The following is a 27,910-nucleotide window of genomic DNA, read 5'->3' on the forward strand; positions in this document are numbered from 1 at the left end:
TTATTTAATGAAAAGAAAAAAAAAAGGAATAGACTGTTACAAATTTCAATTTCGAATTGTTGGCGCTCATGTATAAAATTAATTTAAAAAAAAAAAATCAAATCATAAAATAAATAGGAAAAAAAATTATAATCAAAGTGCCTTTATACAATAAATTGAATATTTAAAAAAAAAAAATTACTTAGTTTTATTAATTAATTAAAATTATAAAAATATTTAATTTAATTGTTAAGTTAAATTACGTCATTTGGCAAGTGCCTAAAGCGACAATTTTAATCAGTAATAAGCTTACGTTATTCTATAATTAGAAATACTCTTGAACCTGGTATTGGCTTGTTAGTTTATTTCATTATTTTTCTATTAAATGAAAATGAATAATAGTTGTTGATCTGTTTGATAAATACGATATGAACGAATACGAAGTTGAAAAAGAAATATCAAAATTATTAAGTGAAGGAAAATGGAAAGATATTATAAATTTTGTTAATAGTGATATAAATTTTGAAGCAAGAAGATTACTATGGGTTTGGCCAACTTTTAATGATTTAAATTGGATTAAAATTATAATTAATGAATTAAAATTAAAAGGTATTGTCAGTATTGGTTGTGGTACTGGTCTTTTAGAATGGATTATACAACAACATTCAGGTATTTTTAAATTTTCACTAATTTGTTATTAATTATAAATAGATATATAAAAATTAAAATAATTTTTTAGGATGTGATGTTATTGGAGTTGAAGCTGATAAACTCTGGTGGCATAGTAAATATTCACCACCAATTTATTTAAATAATATAATATTCATTGAACGTAATAATAATGATTTAATTGTACCAAATGATTTTGCAATTTTATTTTGTTATTTTAACAATGGTCAAGCATTTGATGATTATATTAAAAATTATATTGGTAAATTTGTATTTATAATTGGTCCAGATGATGGACATAATCGTTGTACTGATCCACTACCATTTGATAGAAAATTAATTGATTTAGGATGGAAACTTTGTAATGCAAGGTTACTGGATAATAAAAAAGATTTTATAACAGTTTATTCAAGAAGAGCTTTGTAATTAGAAAAAATAAAATAAACAACGATATGAATAATTATTATCAAATGAAAAATTATAGTTTTATTGAAATTTTAATTAGTATTTATTTGTGTATTTTCTGTTTCTTTATTTTCATGTTTTGTTGAAATATGTGTTAATAAATTTCCATTATTTAGAGATTTATATGAGCAATATTTACATGAAAATAATAATTCGTGATTCATACCTAAAACAAATTAAATAATTAATAATTGTTATTATAATTTTGTTTTTTTTTTTTTCTTATTATAAACTTACCAGGATGTTTATTTTTTAAATGTACTTTGTATGTTGATGATTGTATACATGCATAATTACACAAATGACAATTATATGGTTTTAATTTTAAATGACGGAGTTTATGTCTTCTCAAAGAATTATGATCACCAGTTGAATAAGAACATTGATCACATGAAAATGGTTTTTCACCTAAAGCACAAACAAAAACAATTAAACGATATAAATGATTTTTTTTTTTTTTTAAATTAATTTACCAGTATGCCTTCTTAAATGAAGTTTTAATACACTTCTTGTTGATGCTGAATAATCACAATAATGACATTTAAATGGTTTATATTCATTGTGAACAGTATTATTATGCAATTTGAGTAATCTTAAATTTTTAAATATTCTTTGACAATTATTACATTGATATGTAACATTACTATTATTATTTTTATGAAATATTTTATGTGTACGTAATTGTTTATTTGTTTTAAAACCTTTACCACAATATTCACATATAAATGGTCTATCATCACTGTGTATACCACGATGTTGATTTATTAATTTACTTAAACTTGGTGTTTTATAATTACATAAATCACATGCATATAATTCCATATCAATAATATGTTGTCGCCATAAATGTGATGCTATATTACGCCAATCTTTTGTTTTATATTGTTCACATTCTGGACATTTAAAATTATCATTGTTATCTATTTTTTTATCATTATGACATGTTTTATGATATTCCATATTTTCATTTGATAATAATCGTACAGTACAATTATCAATTGAACATTTAAAATGTTGTTGTTTTGAATCAATGCTTTTTTTCAATATTTTATTATTTATATTTGTTGTTGTTGTTAATTTATTTTTTTCATTTATTAATATTTTATTATCATCAATGTTGCTTGAAAATAATTCTAATGGTTTATCAATTTTTTTTTGTTCTTTTATTAATAATATTTTTGATGGAATTATTTTAACATCACTTGTTATTTTAATTCCACAAATTTTTTTATTATTATTTTCTTTTATTTGTTCGTTATTACTAGCAAGTAGTTTTTCTATTAGTATTTTTGCATCTGTTTCACTCATCTAGAAAAGCAATTTATATTATATCAAAGCAAAAAGTGTTTTTATTTTTGTTTTAAAAATTATTATAAATACCTGATGATCATTGACGATATGTGACAATAGAGAATCTTTAGTATAAAAATTATTAGAACAACCAAAACATGTTATTTTTTTACGATTATTTTGACACATTATACTGTCAAATTTTTCATTAACATGAGCTGTCAATATATTTTTATCAAGGCTTATAAAAATACATTTACTACACATGTAATATTGACATCCGTTACAGACTTTTTCAATTACCTAATTGACAATTAAAATTTGTTAAAATATATAATAATTTAAATGAGAATTATTATTTAATAAATTAACATTTTTTTTTTTTGTTAATAATTACCTGAGGTGTTTCCATATTTAATTAAAATTTATTTGATAATTTTTAACAAATGATAACGAAATCATTTGGAGCTGTAAATTTGTATAAATCTTCCACCCTGACCTCAATATAAATACATAATAAAAAAAAAATATTATTATAACAATAAAAATAAATAAAAAAAAAATCTAGGTCATTCAAAAGTTTCACTCTCAGCTGATGCTGGTATGAAATCTTTTTTACCATCTTGTTGAATAAAAACAACTACCCTGTCATCATTTGATATTAAAAATAAATTTTCAGTAGTTGGTAATATCAACTACCTGTAATAAATAACACAATTTTTTTTTAAAATTAATAAATAATTGGACAGAAAGACAAGCAAAATGTATTTTTCCATTGAATAAAAGAAAACAGTAAAAAAAAATATTAACAAATACTTGAAAAACTTTATGACAATTTGAGTAAAAAGTAAACTAACTGGACATTTATTTTCAAGTCTAAAGGACACATCAAAGCTTTGTAAAAAAAAAATTTTTAATGAGTGCCCAGAGGCAATATTTGCAAATCATTATTATCTCAGAAACATTAAAAAAAAAAAAATAGAAAAGAAAAATAAACAAAAAAAAAAATACAAGTGTAATTGAAATTTTCATAGTGGGACTTTTAAAAATAATAAAACAATTTTATATATTATTTATATTTTTATTTTTATTATTATTATCTTAATTAAAATAATCAATTGAACAAATTGAATAGTATTATCATGATAATATTTTTATTATGATATAGAAAAGCTTGTGTATAAATAAATAAGAAAAATAAGAAATAAAAATATCATTGAAATTGGAAATTTTATTTTCTGATCTGGTCCCTGAGGATCACAATGATGAAAACCTTGTGATAAACATACAATTGTTCAAAAAAAAAAGAACCCTTCGTTTTGGCACGAGTTCTGATCCTGTTAACCGAATAATCTTTACCAAAACTAATCCACAATATCTACCATGGGATTTTCTTAATATTAACAAAATATAAATATATAAATATTACACTTTTTGTTAATCAACATCTTTGTATCATTATTTACATCTTGTATTTTGTTATTTTTATACTTTTATATATGAAAAAGAATTTATATAAAAGTTATAATGAAAAATAATGTTTCAAAGTTTTTTTTTCAATTAAAAACATGAATAAAATATATCCAATTATTTTTTAAAAATTATAATTATTACTTTTTTTTTTATTAAACAAAGTAAAATATATTGTTGATTTTTTTTAAAAATTATTTTAATTGATAAAATAAAAAAAATTCGTTGGAAAATTTTTTCGTAATAGATTTTTTTTTCTTTCATTTATAATTAAAAAATGATTATAATTCATTAAATAATTATTAATTACTTTTATTTATCACTGTGTTAATTTAACTAATGATATATACATTTTTTGTTACAGATTTTGGAGCTGTGAATGATGACCAACATCGACGTGAATAAGGTAAAAATTTAACTATTTATTATATTGATTAAATTTGAGTTACAAAATTTACAATACGACTTTTTCTACTCGCGTAATATTTATAAAATGATATTAAAAAAATTTTTAAATGTATTATCAAAACTATTTTTTGCATGACAAAATAGTTTCGAAATATATATGTATTTCTACTGGTGTTTAATTTCGAGGGATGAGATGAGCCGATTCGTAACGCTCAGTCGAAATATTTACATATGCATATCATAATCATTTATGATATGGTTTAGGGAAAAAAAAAAAAAAAAGAGACAGAGTAAAAATAAAAAAATAAATGTCCCACAGGACTTGAAAATATATATATCCAAATCGTATTACCTTGGTCTGGTTCTGGTAATTCGACAACTAAAAAAAGACATAAATGCAATATGAATATCGTGGGTTCAGTTACGATTTGATATGCATTTACTAAACTTGTTAGCTATATCTGAAAATGACAGATGGTAGTTATCGTTTACCCTCTCTCAATATTTTACCCACACTTAATCATTTTTTTTTGCCATAATAATTCATGCGAGAATATTTAAAAATAATATAAATAATTTTTGTTAAATTTTTTAAAATCATAATCCACAAAAAACATTAAACATAAAGTACAAAATTAAACAAGAATATTCAAACAAATATTAAAGACAAAAGAAACAGAGTGGTCCTTAAATTTTTTAGGCTATTATAAGTCTTCACTTTTATAGCAAAAAAAAAAATAAAAAAAAATCTTCAAAGTATTTCAAAAACTTGACGTGTAATCGTTGACGAGTAAAAAAAAAAAAGGAACTGACCAAAAACGTTTATGAAAAATTTTTTGAACGCTAAAAGAACGAGGAAGAATATTGATGGGAACTTTTGGTGTTTGTAATTTTTATTTTCAAGAGAAATGTATCGTGAATTTTATTTTTGAGGGTGAAATATATATCTATATATGTATTCAACCATGAAGAGTCTTATTTTTTTTTTTTTTTTTCGTGGGTGATGGTTACTTTTATGCTTCGTAATTATACATTCTTTTAGTCGTTGTTTTGAAAGTGTGGTTTCAAATTTTTTTTTTCTTTCATTTTTAGAGTTATTTTATTATTTTATTTTTAAATTTTTTTTTTGGTGCAGTTAGAGATACTTGGATATATTAAGCTGAGAATTTTTTGGTACCTCGCAATGATCACATTGTTTTTCCAACTCTTTGGCACGCGTTTCTCCCACGATATTGTAACGTTTTGTTACCCGAGGGCAATATCCTCAAGGTATATTAATGTATAATATATACTGAAAATACCCAAATACAATCGTCGACTTGAACTATAAACGTTCTTCGTCACGGATACTTTTTAAAACATTTTTTTTTTCTTTTTTTCGTTACGCTAGTCACGAACAATATGTATCGCGTTGAGTTAAAAGAAAAAAAACAACAAACTGATCAACCAATCTTTCACATGACTATTCAAGGTTACTACAAAAAATTGTCTTGTTATTATCTATTATTTTTTTTTTTTATTGGCAAAAGTATAGTGTTTAAAAATACCCTTGGAATTTAGTTAAAAATTTTACAATATAGATAAATCATTTTTATATTTAAACAAATATATTATTTATACAAACTCATTTATCCGGTGACAAATTGTATATTTTTTGTGAAAAAAAAAAAAAAAATAACATTGTTAATTGTTTATTGAAAATGAGAAAAACAACAGGTCTTGTTAAATTATTTTTATTTATTTTTTCATCTTCTACTTGATCAATTATTGTGGGTTTAACGCTTGGTGACCCTTGTGAATCAGCTATATACAACTTGTTGTGACCACAAGTCTATTAGACACGCTCTAATAAAAATAATTTTACAGAAAAGAAAAAAAAAGAAAAAATTAACAATTTCATCTTGATTTTTAATCATTTCTCATATTTCAATAATAATAATAATGATTTTCTTTTTTTTTTTCATAATATGCAATTGTTTTGATGATGCTTTCATCAAAATTTGATTTATTGATATAAATAATTATAATTAAAATAATAATTACAACTTGTGATTCTTTGTTTTACACCTGATAATAATCTGAGAATATTGTTAATGATTAGTGTGATTACTGGGTTTCATGAGTTTGTAATAAGTACTGGAAGAGTGGATATATATATAATTGGTTTCAAACGTTGATTGAATCATTATTATTTCAACTTTTTTTCTTTTTTTTATTATTTGGAGGACAGGTTGTTATTTTCTTTCTCTTTGTGTTAAAAAATTTGCCGAAAATTGTGGTTTTATTTTATAACTTGTCTTTTCTTATAAACAGTGAAAACTTGTTAGTCTTATTTTTATTTTATTTTTCATTATTAAAAAGAAATAATAAATGATTAGCTCATATCCTAAGTATAGCAAAAATAAAAAAAAAATAAATTCCACATAATGTATTAAGTCTTATGAATAAAAATGATGTTAAAATTATCGTTTTACCGCCCTTTTCATCATATTAACACATAAGCAGTAGTAGTAGTTGTTTTTTTGATCTTTTTTGCTTTTTTTAAAAAACACAAAATATAAAAAGAAAAAAAAAATTAATTACTGAATTTATAGATTACACGTTTAAAGATAAACCCGAGTACTTCCGTGAGAGCCAATCGATCGTGTATCATATCCGTTTTTAAGCTTCTGAAAAAAAAAAAAAAAAAAAAAATCATCTTGGAGGTCTGAAACTTACTATATGACCGAAACGCGTAGCGTGAAATTTCCTCGCGGCATTGTTCTCACAATTATCAAGATTCTACAGTTTTAGGAGATTCGTAAAACACGAACCAGTATGTTACAGAAAAAAAAAAATAAAAATATATACGTGGTTGTATTTATAAATATATAGATACATATAGCAAGCTTTGTTGATGATGAGACGAGGGTGTTTCAGAAAAAGGGGAGGAAAAAAAAAGCAAGAAGGAACTACACACACCGCTAATCTCTTTCTTGTTCCATTATGTCCTTTTTTTTTTTTTTGCCAGTATATAGTCCTTCTTTTTTTTGGGATAAAATTGTTTTTTTTTTTAACCAACGAACCCTTCACTTTCAGGCGCCCGCGATAGTCTCAACCTACACTTCTTAACATTCTCAAAACGTTTTTTTTTTTGCTTTTAAAAATTTTTATTCTGTTATTTTTCTTTTTCGCCGACCAAAAGAGAAACCCCCCTCTGACTATACTCGCGGGAATTTTTAGAAACTTTTTGACTATAATTATCCATTTCTGAATACGTAGAAAGACGCAATTACCTAAATTCGAATTATCAATCTCCTGAATTTCTATTTATTTTTAGCTTTTTTCTCACAGAAATATATATATCTCTTAGTCACTGATGATTATATTTATGTGTATATTTATTTATTTTTTCTTTTGATTTAAAAAAATGAAAAATACATATATATGCTGATTATTTATTTGAAATTCATTCCAAGTATTTATATATACGTACTCTTGAGAATCTTGTAGTGTAATAAGGTATCTGTATATATTCGGTCTATCACCCCTGAATATAAACGACAGTGAGCATCGTAAATTGAGGGCTATAATCCCCCGGGTACGAGCCACACGATATACATCAGTACTGGCTATTTACCGATAGTATTTTAACCCTCGATTTGTCGTCAACAGCTCTCACAAAATCCATTGGGAACTGCCACGGGTGACATTTCTTTGCGCATCTATTTAGAACGACAAAAAAATAAATATCATATAGACAATATAAAAATAAAAAAATAAATAAGTAGCCTAATAAGTACCCATCATTTATTTAAATATATACATATACTAAGTGAAGAATAGATGTTTATATTTTTCAAAGAATACATTCGCTTTTTTTTTTTTCGTTTAAAATTTGTTTGAACAATTTAAAAAGACAAGGTATACGCAAAAACTTATCATAAAAGTATTAATAAATTTTTTTTTTTTAATTTGTAATTTATATAAGCATAAAAAATATATATTTTTCTAGATATTGTTATATTTTTTTTCTTGAATAAAAGACCTATAAGAAAAAAGAAAAAAAATATAATAAAAAAAAAATAATAATAAAAAATTTAAAAAGACTTATACTTTTTGGTTACAATCAAAAAAGATTTTTCTTTTTGTACAAAGTAGAGTATAGAGAATAAAATGCCTGAAGCAATGTTCACAATGAAAATTAGAAAAAGATGAAAAATATATATGTATATACATAAATTCAAGCACGACATACATAAAGTCAGAATATTTCGATAATTCTGTTTTTCGTTTGTGGCATGTTACGTCGCGTGTGTAACGTGAAAAAGATCAAAGGCGTCAGTAGCACCTGTCTTCCTCAATTCCCTACTAGTTTTAAACTTGTCATACGTTAAATTCAAAATACTCTGCAAGTGGAATGGCTCTATATATATTTTTTTTTATCTCTGTTTTTATATTTATTTATATACTAAAGATGTATAAAACCTGGTCGTTTGGATTAAATTGTAATTATCTTTATTGCCCGATGGTCCTGATGTCTTATTCTGAAGTATTATGTCCATCAAGCAACGATAAAAAAAAATATTAAAATTTTCATTCTTTCTCTTTGGAGTATACGTAAGATTCAAAATTATTATTTCCTGATGAAAAATAAAATATAAAAAAAAAAAAAAAAATCACACATCATGCAAATGAAGAGAATAATCATCATATTTCTAAAAGAATAAAATGAAAAAAAAATAATAAAAAAAATGAATTGTGAGTGCTGTAAAGTTCCAAGTACTTGAATGTGATTATGTGATATGTAATTGAGAACAAGTCGAGTGGTATAGAATAATTCTTGGTTAAATTCACCGCAAGCTAAAACATAAGTCATCGTGTTTGTAACCTCAGGGCGTTATGAGAGGCTGAGAAACCCTAGAATTATCGTTAAACGTTATTGCCTAGACTCCATAGATCTTGTATATATAAAATGCTAGGTTTGCAGTTGGTCGCCATGTCAAAATATGAGGGTTGACCCAATACAAATCTCATATAAAAGTTCACGAAAATTTTTTTATTTATTTTATCAAATTTATATTATATTGGCTTTCTCTCTTTTTTTTTTTAAATAAAAAAATTAATTAAAAATAAAGCTTTATAAATAGTCAATTAAATGACAAAAACAAAAATTATTATAACGTGTGTCGACAAAATTGAAAAAAATGTTTTTGCTTTTGATTATAAGTAAAAAATATGACAGTGTCATTTAATTAAATATTTTGGTTTTAAATGAAAAACATTATATTTAATGTTCAAAGAGAGTATATGTGTGTGTATATTATGTCGCGTTGAAGAGAGAGCCATGCAGTGAGTTGCTTTGTTGGTATGACACAACAGTTAGTTGAATAAACCATCAACAATATAATATTGCTGCATTAGACTTTGAGTTTGCAAGTATATGTATATATTGTACATATATAGCCTCAATGTACGTACAAAGGTCAAAGCTGGCCTCTGCCCAAGGCATACACACTGTACAGGCATATTACTATTCTCGTGCGGTATATGTTTTGAATATATATTTGGTTTATGTGTACCCTTTTACGCCAATGGCACACGCATAACAGGCTAGTAATCAACTTCCTCTCTACAGCTACTTTTGTGGATATGATATATAAATTTTATATAACATTTTTTTTTTTTTTTTGTCTCTTGATATAGTCGACACATTATAACTGACTTTACAGGATTTTAATCATCCTCAAATATATACCTGCACTGTGTATATATATGACGAACTCGTTAATCTCTTTCGACACGAACACACTTTTTTTTTTTTAATCATTTTTAACTTTTCCTTTTCAACATATATTAGCTTTGTTTTTTTTTTTTTATTTTTTTAATATTAAACATGTGAGAGATAATATAAAAAAAATATATACATATACAAGCGAGAAATATAAACCGAGCGAGTGTGGTTAAGTTTGAAAAAAATAAATGAGAAAAAAAAAATATATATATTTTCTGGAATACGTCATGATCGCCGTAACCACAATCAGTCACGATTGTCCTCTTCACTTACTACTCTCATACGTTCCATCTACCCCCATTTTTTTCTACACTATTACCCTTTTTTTTTAATGATGATTATTATTTTTTCATTAATTCCTTACATCTTTGGAGAAGTTTTCATCAGTTTGTATAATAATCGATATATAAACTTTTAATTTGAAAATATTTTGACACTTTGTTTATTAATGTTTATTATATATAAAAATAGAAGTTGATTTATATTTTGATTTTGTTTTGATGATATTTTGACTTTTTATTATCTCTTATTTTGTATATATGTACTTGGTTAAGTTGAAAGACTAAAGTAGATGATAGAAGCACATCTTGTGCGCTTGAAAGATCAGGGCGGACGTTTGTTGATTTCCTTTGTCGTGCAACGAACCAAATGATTATCCAACTTTGAAACTGGTGCCATGGACGTGTTTCAAGACACGGCTTTCTACTCACGTTTATATATACATGTATATTTCAACTTCCTTTGTTCATTTTTGTATATATCTATTAATTAAACGATCAGACATTTCATTGAGCTTATTTTTCAACAAAATGTATTTGTGTTTTTTTTTTTTTTTTGATAGTTTAAACATGGAAACAAACAAGCAACTTTGCTATAGACACTCTACAAATTTAAAACATCAAGTTTTTTTTATGTAGAGTCAATAAGAGTTTAAGAAAAATTATTTGAGAGTTCTAAAAAATGACATAGTGCGCTTACTATTTTGTCAGCTTGATAAATTATTTTTTCTTCAAAAAAAAATAATTCCCAGAAATTTTTTTGCTATATATTGTTGAGCATTCTTTGCTTTATTAATGGGTAAATTTCGAAGACAATTCTTCATTGAATTTGGTTGCTGGAAAAAAAATGAAATCGAAAATTCAAAATGCAAAATCGTAAATTATATTCGCATTTAAATATACCTATTCATCCATATGTTAAAAGTACAATAAAATACATGACAGATGTCTTGAATCTCAGCAGTATATTCGACGTTTCACAAAATACAGTACAAAACGCGGATTTCGAAACTCTCGGGTCTTTTAGCCTAGAGCAAAACGATCACCGATGGAAAAGTTGCATCGTTGAGTGCTTCGCACTGTTTTTCGGCTGCCAACAATTTACGATTTAAAAAGAAAAAAAAATAAAAATCCATTTCATAGATAAAAAACAAGTTGATATATATGTATCAAACAAAATTTTAAAACTAAAAATAAAATCAAAAGTCCAAATTATATATACTAGTGCATTTTGAAAAAAAAAAAAATTCAAACTCAACCACATTTTTTTATTTTTTATTTTAAATACCAAGAATAATATATTTTTTTCGAATTTAATTTTAAAGTTTCTAAAATCAAATTAGTGTATTAGACTGGATTGATATTTTTTTTTTAGAAAATTTACCAAGAATTGCATCGTAATATTTAAAAAAAAAAAAAAAATCAAAATCAAATCGCGTGACGACAGGTAAAATTTTCGTAGAATATATTTTATATTTAGTTGAAATAAAAAAAAATAAATAAAAAAACAAATAAGCAAGCAGGTAACATGATTAGAAAAAAAAAAATATCAAAAAATTGAATGTTAAATTGACAGTTAATTTAAAAAAAAATTGTCGACATTTAGAAAATGTTAACTTTTGAATTTTTTATCTAACTGTATACTGTATGTACAAGACTTTTAGAGTATTTTTTTTTATAGTATGCTTGCTATTATTTTCTAGCTTCTTTTTTACTATCTTTTGTACATGAGTGTCTGTTTGTTTTGCACTGAGCTCATTAGTTCAAACTTCAAGAGGGAAGAGTCCGCGTGTATGCTCCTCCTATATATCTCCTTGTAAATTCATATATATATTTTTCTTTTTCTTTTTTAATATACATATTTTCTTTCCCCTCAGCTTACTTTATCCAACAAACGTCCTCACACAAGTGATTAAGATGGTCGTTATACTGCGTTACCAAGGCGGAGCATTAAATAACATTTTGATATATCACCCGATACATATATTTATATTTATATCGTTCAAAATAGATTGGAAAAAAATAAAATTAAAAAAAAAATTATCCATAAACATTTAAATCAATAAATTGATAAATATTTATGAATATAAATATATTTTTTTTTTAACTTTATTTATATGTACTTATAGCTTTTTCAAGGATATTTTTAGGAATTTTTTTTTGGACAATTCATTTGAGTTTACTGAATGATTATGGTTGAGGTGTATATACTTATATATAGGTAGTAGAGTTTTTATACATATATATATTGTTAAAGTAAAAGGTAGTACAGCCAAAGTAGTACCGACAATTTTCAAGGCACATGAATATTCAAGTTGATTTTGGAGCGTTGATGAGTTTAACGAATTTGGCACCCAGCTTTCCATGTTAATAGCCTCTCTTCCATTTCTCCTTTCCTGCACAAAACATAAATTTATCATCGTTACTTGGCTTCCTTTAACTTTGTACATAAATAATAATATCTTACGTGTCATAATTATGTGCTCAGTTGATGTGCGACTGAATATATTTTCTTTTTTATAATCAAAATAATTTTATTTGAATCAAGGAACAAAATCTCATCATAAAATATATTACATTTTTTTTAAATATTAAATAATATTTTATTTAAAATATTCTTATGGTTTTAATATTATTTTAAAAATACATATATATGAAAAATTATTATTTCAAAGAAAAATATTTATTACAATTATATTATTTTAATTGATAAACTTGAGGAAAAATAACGAAACTTGAAAAAAAAATAAAAAATTGAAAATACAAAAATATAATTTTCTCTCTGGTTGTTCGTAGACCTTTTGTTAATTAAACTCGACAACTTTTTTTTTTTTTATATTAATTTTTGTTTTTATTATTTTTCCTAGAGAAAGTTTTTCTTAGAAAAAAAGTTGATATTTCCACATTTTTATAATTTTTCTTCCATGCTTTAGCTTTTTTTTTTCTTTTTCTCATTTTATATATATATAGGGGTTTCTTTTATTATACTTTTATTCGACTGATGGGGGAATAAAACAGAAGACAATGAATAAAAAGAGGCAACAAAAAAAAAAAAAAAAAAGCATAAAAAATGAGAAAAAGAAAATGGAAAAACTAAGACTGTGGATATAAAACAACCTTTGAAGTAAGACCACCATTTAGATGCCACAGAAAAATATTTTTCAGTTGATTTTTTTCATTTTGTTTTCAAGAAGTTACACTTAATTTCACAGTAAAACTTTTTCTTCGTTATGAAGACACCCTTTGGGGTCTCAAAATCATATCGTTTGTAATGCAAAGTAAATTGATATTTATTTTTTATTTTTTTATCAAAGAGTTTGATGTTTTCATTAAATTTACAAACCGTATTTGTTATTACTATTTTTTTAAAATTTTAAATACAATTTTATTAAATATAATTAATAAATTTATCCACAAAAATTTTAATTATTTTTTTCTAAATTTTGTTAACTCAGTCAGATATATTTTTTAAAAATAATAAATTTTGATTTAACAAAAATACACTAACCACACTAGTGTGTTTATGTATCAATAGCTGTGATTTACTTCTCAATCCACCCACCATTTATGTCTGTAGAAATTCAAATTCAGTGGGAAAGTTGATATGGTTATCAAAAAAAAATAAAATAAAAAAATATAGCGCCCCAAGAACACCATGTGGCAAACCAAACCACCCATTTTAACGCTTTATTATTATGATTTATTATGGATATCGAAAACGTAGGCTACGTCACAAATACACTACCCTCATCGAAGAGGCAACTATTGCCTAGGGGTATCGGCTGAGGCGCAAAAAAAAACGACAACAATAATAATAATATATATAAAAATATAAAAAATTGAGAATCACAGGGCGTTACATGTAAATGCATACGGTAGATTTTTTATTATTTCCCATCTGGTTTATACACAAGTGTACGAATAACTTGTGTATAAATTTCAAAAAGTATATACTATTATTTATTTATATTTTTTCAACCCCGGAAATAGTTTATCAATTTCCTGATGGCTGTTTATATAAAAAAAAAATATCTATTTTTAAAAGACAAATATATTTCAAGTATAAAAAATTGACTGTAAATATTTAGGGGGTTAAATTTATTGGAAAAATTTTTTTTTTCAATGATAATTGATGTCTTTGATGACGTTTTAATTTGATAAAATTTTTTTGTAACTTTATATTTAACTAAATTCTTTTTGGATCGTTTCAAGTATAAATATATTCTGTTGAATTTTTAAATTATTTAAATTTACGATAATTGGAGTGAATATCAGTGAAAAAAAATACACAAAGATTTTATGGATGAAGATGTCAATCAGTGTATATACGCCCAAGAACATAAAATAAATGATAGTTATATGAAAAGGGGATAAAGTGAATATTTGTGTGTGTTCGAGGTTGTAGAGGGTTGAAGTACTTGGCACGTAGTGTGGGTGAATAAAGTCATCCAATGGACCCAACGTCCAATTACCAGTTGGGTGCCTATCATCATGGGGGGTCTTACACGCAATTGTTGTATATTTTTATCATTGTTCTCACCACTACGTGATTGGATCTATTGTTTTTTCTTCCTCATAATTTGTAAAATAATACAAAGAGATGAAAACACAAAAAAAATAATAAAAAAAATAAGCGCAACTCAGTTAAAAGTACACCCCAAGTTTTATTATTTTTGTACGTGCCGATTATCCTTTTTTTTGTAATATCTATTTTTCATTGGTACAAATAATATATTAAAAAAAAAAATTTATAATTGAAGGCAGTAGAAAAAAAAAAATTAACAAACGAATTGAATTTTTTTTTGTTTTAATAAAAAAAAATTAAATTGCAAATGTAGATAGTTTGGTATAATTTTATTTTCAATCAATTCAGACAAAATTGTTAAAAATTTATTGACAGATAAAAAAATTGATTTTGTTTGAAATATAAAAATGAATTTTAGTTTTTTTTTTTTTTATCTCTGGAAACAGGCAACTGTCAATATGACATTTTCACAATATTCAGATGAAAAAAAAAAATAAAATTAATACTTTTTTAAAATTCTACTTTTACTTTATTACAAAAAAAATTTAAAAAATAATAAGAAAATAATTTTTTATTGTTAAAATATTGCAAAGATTTTAAGTTGTTCACTTGAGTATATATGAAAAATAAATGCGAGTTAAGTATGGTGAAAGGAAAATTCAATAATCGGATGTAATGATCACGAGTCAAAAATTGTTGGACATCAAACCGGGTATCACATTTCCCACACAGTCACCCTCAGGCAAACTAGTGTATTATCCAATGTAGTTTCTAGTATAAAGATCCTTTTGACAAAATATTCCCTGAGGATGTGCTTTAGGGAAAATTGAGAAAACTAGGTTGTAGAAGACTAACCAGGAAATGACTGAATCGCGTTAGGATATTGCGTTATGTGTCAGTATGAAGAGAGAAATATACAGATTGTCCCCCTTCAAGGTAGGATATACCTTATACAGTTTGCTTGACTTAAACTGCCACAAGTGGATGATGGCCAAATGGCTCGTGCAACTTTTATTACAACCTTTCAAACAACACTTATTATACCTTCAACAAATGAGATCGTGACTGTAGTATCAACAATTGTCATGATATCATAGAACACTTTGTAATGGAAAAAAAAAAATAAATAAAAATAAAACTGTATTATTTTTTATTCCTCCCAAGAGACAATTTACATTGTTGTAAATAAATTTGAATATATAACTTGAATATTTTGATTTTAATAATTAAAATATCTTTATAGTAATTGAATATTTATTTTCTTTATGAAAATAGTAAATTAAATTTGTCAAAAAAAATTTTAAATAATTGTTTTCATATAAATATATAAATATATACAAATAGATATGTATGAAAATAAAAAAATCTGATCTGAATGAACAAGACGTAAAATCATGTCCACGCGTAATTTAGAGTTTTTAAATCTCAGTAGGTGGTTGAGGTACCACCTGCAGGGCTCAAGACACCTTATCGCGCCAAGGGCAATAATGTCTTCTTTTCACCTCTCTCAAAGATGCTACCCCGCAGTGGATAACTTGCCAACATTCACTAAAATTTACTCACGCGATGGGCACGCGTGCTATTCAATGCACACTCATCTCATTTAAAAAATACACACATACATTTAGAGATTTTTTTTTTTTTTTCTTTTAATTTATTTTTTTCAAGTATGCCCAGTGAGTGGGTTCCCATTACTTTCAATTTATGCCCACAGCAAGACATTGCCAATCGGCAAACTTTTTTGGAACCCCCGGTGTTATTGTAAGACCTCTGATGAGAATTAGATTAATTACATAACGGTCAAGTTGACTTTGCATTGCACAATTGATATAGATTATAAAAAACTTTTATATATCACGAAGGTATTGGAATTTTTTCTACGTATTGAAAAACATTTTTCGTTTTTTTTTTGTTTTCATTGAGAGTTTTTAATAAAAACAATAATAAAATATATATCAAATATATGAAAATCCATTAATTTAATTTGTACAAAGTAATGATAAATTAAATAACAAATAAAAAGTTTATTTATTTATTTATTTTTTTCTTTATTGTAATAAATTTTACATATTTATATTTATTTTGATTTTATTTTTTTTATTTATCATTTGTAAAAGAGAGGAGACTGCATTTATAAAATACCTGGCCCACTCTTGTTGTATAGTATAAAAAAGAAAAAAACAAAATAAATAAATAAAAAAGAGAATAAAAAAAAAATCCCTGACAATGGGGATACATACTGGATCGATGCAGAAGAGAGAAATTCGTCCTCGTAAATGTATGCGCACACGGCCAGATTCACAAGGAGGGCTGTAAACCCTGCCTTGGGCAAAAGATATAGAGGAGGGAACACGTATCGGTTTATATACGAAAATTTTACCCTATAACTTATAAATACAGCAACAATATGAGTTGAAAGAACAACCCGTGAAGAGACGCTTTCTCCTACCATTATTCTAACACACACACACACACATACTTCTAACTAAACGCAAATTTGTTTATATGTGTATGTATATTGTGAATACATGATTGTAATGATGTGATGCTCACTGCCAAGGCAGTGACCCACGAACCAACATATTGGCATTGTTTGAAGTACGAGAATTGCTTGGCAATGTGGTAATATGTATGGGGTAAATAATGATGGGGACTACATATACGTATATGTATACATTACATACTGCAGACACGAAGAATACAGTTGACAGCTCTTTACTTGGTTTGAGCAAGCTGCTCAAAATCAATCATTCGTGCAATTGTATAGATACAAAATTTTCCTTTGACAGAAAACCACAGAGCCACTTGTGTTTATTTTTATCTAGCATAGTTGATTATTGGTATACAAGTGTATATGTCAGTAATTTTTAAAAATAGTTAAGTCGGTGTATATCGACTCTAGTATACGTTGCTCCTCACAGAGTCTGATTCATGCTTCACTTGGACTCTATTAAGTCGGTGTAACACCGACTCTACTAAGTCGCTCCTCACAGAGTCCGATTCATGCTTGAACTATATATGATGAATTTTTTTTTTCTGAATGATTGAAACCTTCCTCTATTTGTCTGACAAATTTTTAGAATATCTACTGATGCGTTTTTGTAAGAGAATTTTTTATATGTTAGTAATTTTTAAAAATATAGTCAAGTCGGTTTACGACTCTACGAAGTCGCTCCTCACAGAGTCTCTAAAAAATGACACAATTTTTTTCCGTGTAGATACGATCATCCTATTTTTTATTCTAAATAAAAAACTTGACAATTATTTTTAATTCTTTTAACATCAAATAATGCTTAGATCATCATAAAAACTACATATAAATTTTTTTAAAACTATATAACTCATAATTACATGTTCCGTAGCCGGAAAAAAAGTATTGGACGCATTCAAAATATGTGTTTAAAAATGATTCATGCAAAATAGACCAATCATAAAGATTAAGTATTATATGCGTGAAAGTTTATCTTCTTCTTTATCATAGTCAAAACTTGGATATATATATTAAAAAATAATAAAAAAAAAAATAAATGTTTAAAGTATAATGGTCAAGTATATATATAATATTAGTGGATCGCGTGTGCTGCCCTCTGAGATTCTTCCATAATTGAGGTCTACCTCACCTGCCTATTTGTTCGACTAAAAATTCTCATATTATGATTTTCGTCTGCTTAAATATGTGCATGGAATGCGTTGCGTGTGTTGCCGCCCACGCCGTGTCCAATACAAATATGTCCACGTAATATTGCACATACATGCATATAAAAAAATAAAATACACGCGTGACGATCGAGACAAAAAGAACAAGATAAAATAAGGAAAATAATATAAATTTTTTTTTATATATATATACATATATGAACGTAAATTCACGCATATATTCACAACACAAATTAAACTCACGCATTTTGCCTGAGGCACATACACAGCGTACCAACTAATGAGTGAGTCAAGAGAAACATGATGATAAAATCCGCATTGGATTTCTTCAGTTATCATTTATATAGCTGTTTCCAATTTTACATTATTTTTTTTAAATATTAAAACCTTTTGTCAATTATCATTACTATTTTATATAATTATTATTTTGAACTTTGTATTAGATGGTTTTATTTATTTATATTTGTTAATTTATTTTTTTCACTGTCGAAATGAATATGTGCAGGAGGATTTTGTGAATGTGAAATGAAAAAGTCTGGTAGTTATCAACTGCGGGTGGTATAACGAATGGGTACACGAAGTAAAATAATTTTGGTTCTTCATGATTATTTTTTTTTTTTTTTCATAAAACAAGTTGAAATAGAGTTTATCGAAAGTATGAGTAAATTTTATATTTATAAATCATATTTTATTTTTGTATAAAAATTTAGTTGGTATTTTTTTTTATTTTTGCAATACGGGTGGTGAGTTTAAGACGTGTTTGCACTGTAGGTGTTCAATGCAATTTTTTCAAAGTTTTGAATCAATGTTTAATCACAAATTAAGAATACTTTTTTTTTATTATTATAAAACATACTAGTTGAATTTACAATTACAATTATATTAATTTAATTTTTCTAGTAAATAATTTGAAAAATTAATTGATAGTGTTGTTTGAAGTAACAACCACTTACACAGTGCAGAGACTATGTACTCAATCAACAACTTTAAAATATAAATATAAATTTCACGAGTAATAATAATAAAAAAAAAATAATAATAATAAAAATAAGTACAGGGGTTTCTCATTTGCATGATAAGTAATGAAATAATAAAACTTGGAAGTTACTTTTGTTTAAAAGAAATATTTTTATCGGTATATATGTGATGAGATGAGGTCGCCACTGTAAGATGAATGATGGATGAAAAAAAGAAAAAAAAAAAACAAGTCCTAAAAACTTTGATGAAACTTTTTCTTTTCTTTATTACTTTTTATTTTTTTTTTTTGAAACTTTTTTTTTTCTACTCGTTGTGAGTAGTCTAATGGCATCACCGCCAACTCGAGACAAATAAAAAAAAAAATAAAAAAAGCTACGAAAAGACGAAGGAGTAGTATCAGAAGAAAAAATGAAAAAAAAAAATAAATAAATAAAAAGGTGGAGGTTGTTTTGAAAGGTGAATTCGCCACGCGCTTAAGTCAACAACTCACCCCACAAAAATATCGAATTCTCGAGTATACCGATGAAAGGATTTTACTTGAAATGTTTTCCCAAAAAATTTATTCGATACACCGATTTCATGGGACACAAGATTTTACTTTTTACTATTATCACAATTTTTTTTTTTTCAATCATCCATATATATTTCAATTTTTTTTTTATATCGTCTTTATTATTTTATTTTTTTTTTATCTTGTGGTATTGAAATCAATGTTATGCACACATAAGAATATCGATTGCCAAGATCGATTTAGGATTGAGTTAGGATTAACGAAAAAAAAAAATAAAAATAACCTAAATTTTATATAAAGAAGAATAAAAGAAAGAAAATAAATAAATAAAAAATAAAAAAAAAAAAAAGTTGAGGATATAGGTAAATATATACACAAGCAGGACACACAGGTTCCATAATATGCAGTATGTTTGTTGATCGGGCGTGTCTCATTGCATTCTCTATTGGTTATTTGTATTGTCGTGTCGTGATCAGGTACATAGCCTCTCAGCATTGTTGGTTTTGTTACATGTGATATATATTGAAGGACAACAAAATTGAACGTTCGAATTATACTCACATGATATTTGATTCATGATTATATAATGTACAAACAATAAACAAATTATTATCATTATTTATACCATTACCACTAATAATAATAATAGTCGATTATTAATATTAGTATTATCAATATAGACTCAAGTGGGTATGTTTATTTGTCTAGTTCCAGATATTTTATATTTAAACTATTATAAATATAAAAAAATATGATACAAAGTTTTTGTATGATTTTGGATTAACACTGTCAGATTTACTGGAGATATAGTTTTATTCTGGTCAATATATATAATATCTGTGGCAATAGATAAACACCTGTAGAGAGTATATATACATAGCCCTCTGGGCGTAACTCTTGTATAGGTCTATGCAATTTAACTAATAATTTCAAAGTTACATCAGCTTAACTTTCGGGTAATGATGTGGTAGGTAAATTACACGACACGATCGAGTTTATATATGTTGAATTATATTGGAAGCTACTTTATATATTGCAAAGTTGTTGTGTGATTTGATCATACTATATCAACAGATTATCCATTTATTTTACTATAAAATAGATACAGATTTATATATATAAACAAACAAAAATATATATTAATATATTATATACAACATGCAATTTTGATAAACGTATTTTCAATTTATTTTATTTGAAAATTTTATTATCAATTGAAGAAGTTTTTAGTATAGTAATTAATATTTTAAAAAAGAAATTTAAATGCTCTTTCTCTCTGTCAATGATGGTCGTGAATTTTTGATGATCATGGATTAAATTATTATCTAAAATTTATATAATTTTTTTTTAAATTTCATCAAGTAAATTTTCTAGTCACGATTTTAAGTATCATAGGCGTGGTACAGCGTATACTTTCTATATCAAGAAGATGGACGATTTGACCTCTTCAAACGTACCGTCTTGAGCCCTCAAGGTAATTTTTTACGATTTGGGGCCATCTGCTCTCAGCGAAAACGATCGACTCTATCGATTATACCAGATATTCACAAGTTGTTTATGCCTGATGTATATAACCCCTTTTTATAAAACCCTTTTTGCATATATATATATATACAGACAAGATATTTTGATCGTGGTGTACACTTTCCTGGATATTCTTGAGGCATCTGAATCTAGATGCTGCTTGCATTGCCAAGAGGCACTTTGCAATAAATTCAAGTCACCTCCAATATATCTTGGCTATAGATTAAAATGATTTTTCCCTCAGTAGACTGTCACACTTGCTTTCATGATTTTGCTTGTATATATTTTTTTTTATCTCAAATTACTCATTTCTATACATACTCAGTATATCAAAATGTCTATAAAAAAAAAAAAAAAAACTTCATATATATTTGCAATATTTTTTTCAATATCTTAAGTGGATATAATTTTTTAAAAAATTTTCATCATACTTTGTGTGCAAGTACATATATAATATAATGGCTTCAAGTATATAATTTTTTTTTAAACTTTATTTAAAATTAAATAATTAATTAAATTGATTAGAAAGTAAAATTTATATATTATATAGAAAATATTACTCTTATTATTTGGATGATCCATAGGAAAAAAAGACAAGTACAAAAAAGCATTAAATGTTAGTGGGAGGAATCGATTGGTCATGCGCAGAATTGTGCAATTTTGTAGTGAGAGAGTTATACAACGATAACGATGACGACGAATAAAGGGAGATATAAAATTCCATGTGGGTGGAAGAAAGCAGACGAGGAAGGTTAAAGAGGAGGTAAACAGGAGGTTATTGTATGATGGAGGGAGGTGTGGTATATTATGGAAACTAGGGGCGGTAGATATTATTCAGGGTAGTGGATAAATTATTTGGTGGGAGAAAATTTTCGATCTGTGCGTTTAACGTTTGCGCGTCAGTATCAGTATTTCTATATACTGTACTTGGTTTTGATATAGCAATATCTACAACTGGTGCGCAATGTATACGCAAAATTTTACTATATATATAAACCCCCAGTTTTATAATATTGTCATGTGACTAGAGGCGTTACCCTATATATTTTTTTTTTTTTCTACCCCACCTCGGGGCATCAAGAGTATCACGGCGTCTCTTGCCTCAAGCACAGTGCGACGTCGCGACGCGCCACGTGCGGTCCACTTTGGCGCTTATAAAATACGAATATCATTTCCTTCCTTCCTTCCTTCCTTCCTTTTCATTCATTCATCTATTTATCTATCTATCGTATATTAAACGTGAGTTACTATTATTATACATATATCTATTTTTTAATTATTAATAAAACCCTCCCAAATATTCAAAAAGTCAAAACAAATATAATTCATCAATAAAAGCAATAGCTTGATTTTAAAATTTACATCATCCCTTATTCCCCTTTCCCTCTTTTACCCCTTTTTAAAAAAAAAAAATCTCTTCCGCCCTCCTCATCTCTCCTTTCTCTTGACTGCATTTCTAACCTATCACTAACCCCCTCTTCATAGCTTTTACTCGGCTATTACTCATTAGATGACAGGACAAGATAGAAACTCTTTGCACGGTTGACAACAACCAGAACAGAAGCTCGTTTTTTTTTTTTTTAATATACAAAAAAAAAAAATATATATATAAACATTTAAAAATAATAATAATAATAGTTCAATTAATTTTTTTATTTAAACGTGCTTATTTATTTGTTATTAATCATAAAACTTGTTATGTTAGTTTGAGTTACTAGTTGTTTTTAAATTGGTTAGTTTTTTTTTTTTTTTTCTTTTCAATTTTGTTATTGTATTTTAATTATTGTTGTTAATATAAGTGGAGGTGATACGGTTAGGTAGTGCAATTTCGTCACGTGTCTCAAGTGATAATTTATTGCGTGTTTTCTTGACCAAGGTGAGTTGTGTTGTTATTAGTTTTAAATTGTTTTTTCTTCAATTTGTTTGAGGGGGTAGTTGTTGCTTGGTAATACATTGAAAAAAAAATTAATTATCATAAACATTTGTACTGGAATCTTGGTAATATATATATTTTTTTTTTAATAAAAATGAAAAGTACATATAGCCGTCGGCAGATTTCATGTCACGCTCGTTGAATTTCTTGCTTATTTTTCTGTAAATAAACTTTTTTTTTTTATATAAATGAAATATAAGAAATATATACAACGAAAAAAAAGTAGATACAACTTTTTTTTCGTGTTGTTTTTGAGATTTGAGTGAATTAATATGAGCAAAAGAAAAATAGAACCTGGTGAATTTATAAATCTGTATATTTTTACGGTGAAAAAATAAATAATTTGGCAAGAGTTTTCCTTGGATTTTCTTTTTTTTAATATTTTTATTTCTGAGTGGCAACGATGGGGCCAAAGTTTTCACAATTAAAAGTCAGTTGTCGCACCTCTGGGAGTCGTATTTAACTTTGCTTAACTAAATTCAGTTGACGGAATGCCCTGAGGACGACACAAGAAATGTTCATACTTTTTTCTCTCTCTCATATAATCCAAACTCTTTTTCTTTATTTTACTTTTTTTTATTTTTTTAATTTTATTTTTCCAATCTCTGACTTTTCTATTTAAATATTTCCACACTTTATTTATTTATTATTCAACAAATTTAATGAAATGTATTAATTTTTTTCGTGATTTTTTTTTTGTTTCAGATACATTGAAAGAAAAAAATGTTAAATTTAAATTTACCGGGCACTTGAGTGAATTATTCGATAAACAGATACATTATCCAAGTTAAATTTTTTTTTTTTTCGTGATTATTTATTTCATCGTGAAAGAAGAAATTGGTGAAGGCAGTTAATACAGTCTACAAAAAAATCAACATGTCTTACCTTGCTCTGGATTCCAACGCTTGGCAGGTTAGTGTAAAAAAAAAATTTTATAATAGAGTATTATTTTAATACCCGTGATTTTGAACTTAAAAATTAACAAAAATATCAATTTACAAAGCTTTTTTTTTTTTTTTTAAATTATCAAATAAGATTTATATCTTATATAATTACTGAATAATTTTGTCACAGTATAAATTATACTATTAAATTATTATTCTCAAGTGTATAATTATCATTTAACAAAGTGTAAAAAATTACTATTATTCATCATTGTATTTATATATATACACTTGCATATTGAAATTAAAAATAATTATTACAATGTAAATATGATATTATTTTTTGAAGTAATTTTAGTTATTATCTCGTGTTACTAAACGCATTTAATTTTTTTTATTTAACAAAGACAAAAAAAATAATAACAATGATGATAGTAATTATTTTTTATACCTGTATTATTTAATTTTATTTGACATTGAAATTTCCCAAGGTCTAGAATTTGAAAAAAAAAAAATACTTCCTTATTTTTTTTGACTGCGTATATAAAAATTAAAAATTATTGGTATATTTATTTTTTTTTAAACAAAGATTCTACCGTGTCTTTAGCATTTATAATTAAATAAATTTTAGGATCGTTAGATGTTATGAAATTTTCTCAACTATATTCAGTTAGATTATTTAGTTAAACCCGGATCCTTGTAGAGTGTAGAGAAGAGGCTTTAAATGTGTGTTGATGAGTCTACCAACTCACGCGATTATCGACCTAGCATCATCAAGGGTTTTATGCTGCACATAAACTATTATCTTTGATGATATCGAAACTTGGCCCAAGTATACTGTCGTTTTAGAAGGTACAAACCAATAACCTTTGTCTGTATATTATTTTGTCTTTTACTAACTCACTGTATATATCGAAATCTTCTTCATGAATAGACAAATTCTCTTAAACGGTTTATGAATATTTATACATCGTTTAGAATAAGGTTCGTTACAACACGATTACCTTTGTCGTGAAAATATTTCATTTCGTGACGATATTCCTACCGTTCAAATTAAAAATATTAGGAATTTTTTTTTTTATTTAATTATTATCATTATAATTTTTCGGTTATTTTTTTTTTTTTTTATTGCTCAAGGTTTTAAACATTATTAGTTTTTATATAATAATAATATAAAATGGAATTTAAAGGTTTTTAAAATATATATAATTTTGTTTTATTTATTTTTAGTTTTGCAATACTCAATTTATATATTTATTCATAAATAATATGATAAAGAAGGAAAAAATATAATTCTAAAATTCAATTTTATACATGACAAAATTAATTTAATATTACAACATGATATATTTATAAAACCACATTATAAAACTGATTTTCCACTATCTCTTTGTCATTGAATATAGTTTTTTATTTTTATTTTTTTTAATTTATATTTTTTTATTATTTTGTGGAAGTTCAATTCGCGATTTTCCGTTGTCTGGAATACTCCACCTGGAGGCGACAATCAATAGACCACTTCACAGAGTATGGTACGAGTGAGTGAAATAGAAATATAAAAAAATATATATAACAGTAAAAGATAGAGTGAAACGAATACAAGTGAGTGCTTTTACTCAACGACAGAGTAAAAAAGCGATGGCGTGAAATATTGGATAAAGGGCGACAGACCTGGTAGAACGAAAAAAAATTAAAAATAAATTTAATGAAATTCGTAGTTTCCAGATAAAAAAAAAATAATTTTATATTTCATATTAGATGCAGTATGTTGTCCTGTATGAGTTAATTATTTTTGTTAAAATTAAATGACCCATAAAAATTAGGTTCATAAGGTTAATACAATTACTCGGGGCCTTGACAAGAATATTAGGCAATTTTTGTGCATCATTTTAGGAACTTATATATTGAACTTAAATCTATTTGTTTGATTGTTTTTAAAAAAATTTGCTGACGCGTTTGTGTATAGAAGTTTTTAGATGTTAGTAATTTTTTAAAGTCGCTCCTCAGAGTTTCCTTCAATTCTTTTAGATACAATCAGCCGAGCTTTTTTTAAATACTTGAAACTTAGCTCTATTTGCTTGATAAATTTTTAAAAACCAATGAATTTTTGTAGAAGAAATTTTTAAAAATATAGTTAGGTCGTAGTCAATTTTAAAATTTGACTAATGTTGAAGTTAAAAAAATATTATCGAATCTGTGCATTTAAAAGAAATTTATTTGTTAAAATTGATTGTGTCGAATGATATGTCAATAGCCCTTGACATTATCACCAATGTACTCACTCGAATCAGTCACGTTTGATTTAATTTCTCTTAGCTTGCAAATATAAACACCCTGTATTTATACAATCAACACAAAATTCATTTTGATATTAAATCTTTGAAAAAGAAAAATATTCTATTTGCGGTAAGACAAGTCAATGAATTTTGTTATTTTAGTGTTTGTTAACTCGTTGCAATAAATGAACGTTTATTTGAACATATTCCAATAAGCATGATCTGACCACTTGAATTTACAGCACGCGCCGGTTCGTGTCTCTGCTTGAAATAACAAGGGTACATTTTAATATTTCACTAGATCTCTTTGGTAAATTTTAATTCACCACAAAAAGCGTGAGATTGCAGTAGTCTATCATCATCATCCCCAAATATAAAAATAAATAGTTTATATATTTTTTTTTCGTTTAAATAAACAAACAAAACTATTAAAATTTTTTTTTGTATTAAAAAAAATTGAGACAAATGTGTCTTGTTTTAAATTTTTGATACCCTTTGATATGATTCTCTTTATTTAATACGTGATTCATGCTATTTTACATGATGTCAAAGATGAGGAACAGTTGGTGACTACAATGTAAAAGAAAAAAAAAAACGAAAATAAAATGATACTTCAAAGTTGGATGAAACGATAAGAGAGAAAAAAAATATAATATCGAGTGAGAGATTTCATTTTTTATTTAAAATAAAAAAAAAAAAAAAAAAGGGTGGGGTCAAGTCTCTTTATCGTTTGGTGGGGTAATAATTCGTTTGCTTGTCGGCAAGGGGTGAACGCAAATATAAATGATACCTGAATTAGTGTAATCACGTGATGGTTTTCAAGGGAAAATACTCGTCTCTTATATATATAGATTGAGAGAGAGTTATATTCCCTTCACCAGAAAAAAAAAAAAAAAATTCTAGAGGGAGAACAAATTGCATTTAAATTTAATTTTGGTTTGAAATAACGATTGCATACTCAAAGGGACTTTTGAAAAAAATAATATCTATATATATAAAATTTCAATTAAAATAATTATATTTTAATTTAAATAGAAAAAAATTAAAACTAAGCTTTTTATTTTTTTTAGATATATTTCATTATAATATATATAGTTAATTAAAGAAAAAATAATTTTAAATATTTTCTTGTTTGTCATGTGTGGGGTCGTGAATCATAGAGTAAAATTTTTATATTTTTAAATGAATAAATGATGAATTTTTGTTGAACGAAATGGGAAGTGATTTTTTGAATGACATACATGGTGCAGTTGGTGGTCTGTTGTTTAAATTTTCGTGACAATGTAAAGT

At 25.7% G+C, this 27,910-nt stretch overlaps 3 protein-coding genes across 5 annotated transcripts in view; 2 read left to right on the plus strand and 1 right to left on the minus strand.

The window, feature by feature from the left end:
* LOC122856916 (transcription factor AP-2-epsilon) overlaps positions 1-27,910 on the plus strand; it is a 112,194-nt gene that overhangs the window by 9,405 nt on the left and 74,879 nt on the right. Inside the window, exons 4-5 of one of the 3 annotated variants that reach the window (XM_044158823.1) lie at positions 4,238-4,279; positions 24,166-24,372. In XM_044158823.1, the coding sequence (XP_044014758.1) occupies positions 24,337-24,372 (36 nt within the window). In that variant the 5' untranslated portion in view covers positions 4,238-4,279; positions 24,166-24,336. Of the gene's footprint in view, positions 1-4,237; positions 4,280-22,453; positions 23,404-24,165; positions 24,373-27,910 lie in introns of those variants that run through there. The other 2 variants (XM_044158822.1, XM_044158825.1) reach the window with 2 other exon arrangements.
* Positions 204-1,131, plus strand: LOC122856920. Its single transcript, XM_044158830.1, has 2 exons — positions 204-648; positions 719-1,131. Exons 1-2 carry the CDS (start codon positions 408-410, stop codon positions 1,072-1,074), a joined length of 597 nt encoding a protein of 198 aa, XP_044014765.1. The 5' UTR covers positions 204-407; the 3' UTR covers positions 1,075-1,131.
* On the minus strand, positions 1,115-2,922 carry LOC122856917 (zinc finger protein 681-like). The gene is made up of 5 exons (XM_044158827.1): positions 2,801-2,922; positions 2,494-2,706; positions 1,587-2,421; positions 1,351-1,521; positions 1,115-1,279 (listed from the first exon to the last, which is right to left on the minus strand). The coding sequence occupies exons 1-5, from the start codon at positions 2,813-2,815 to the stop codon at positions 1,146-1,148; spliced, it is 1,368 nt and encodes a 455-aa protein (XP_044014762.1). The 5' UTR covers positions 2,816-2,922; the 3' UTR covers positions 1,115-1,145.

The sequence above is a fragment of the Aphidius gifuensis genome, linkage group LG5 (assembly GCF_014905175.1).
Source record: "Aphidius gifuensis isolate YNYX2018 linkage group LG5, ASM1490517v1, whole genome shotgun sequence".
Classification (NCBI taxonomy): domain Eukaryota; kingdom Metazoa; phylum Arthropoda; class Insecta; order Hymenoptera; family Braconidae; genus Aphidius; species Aphidius gifuensis.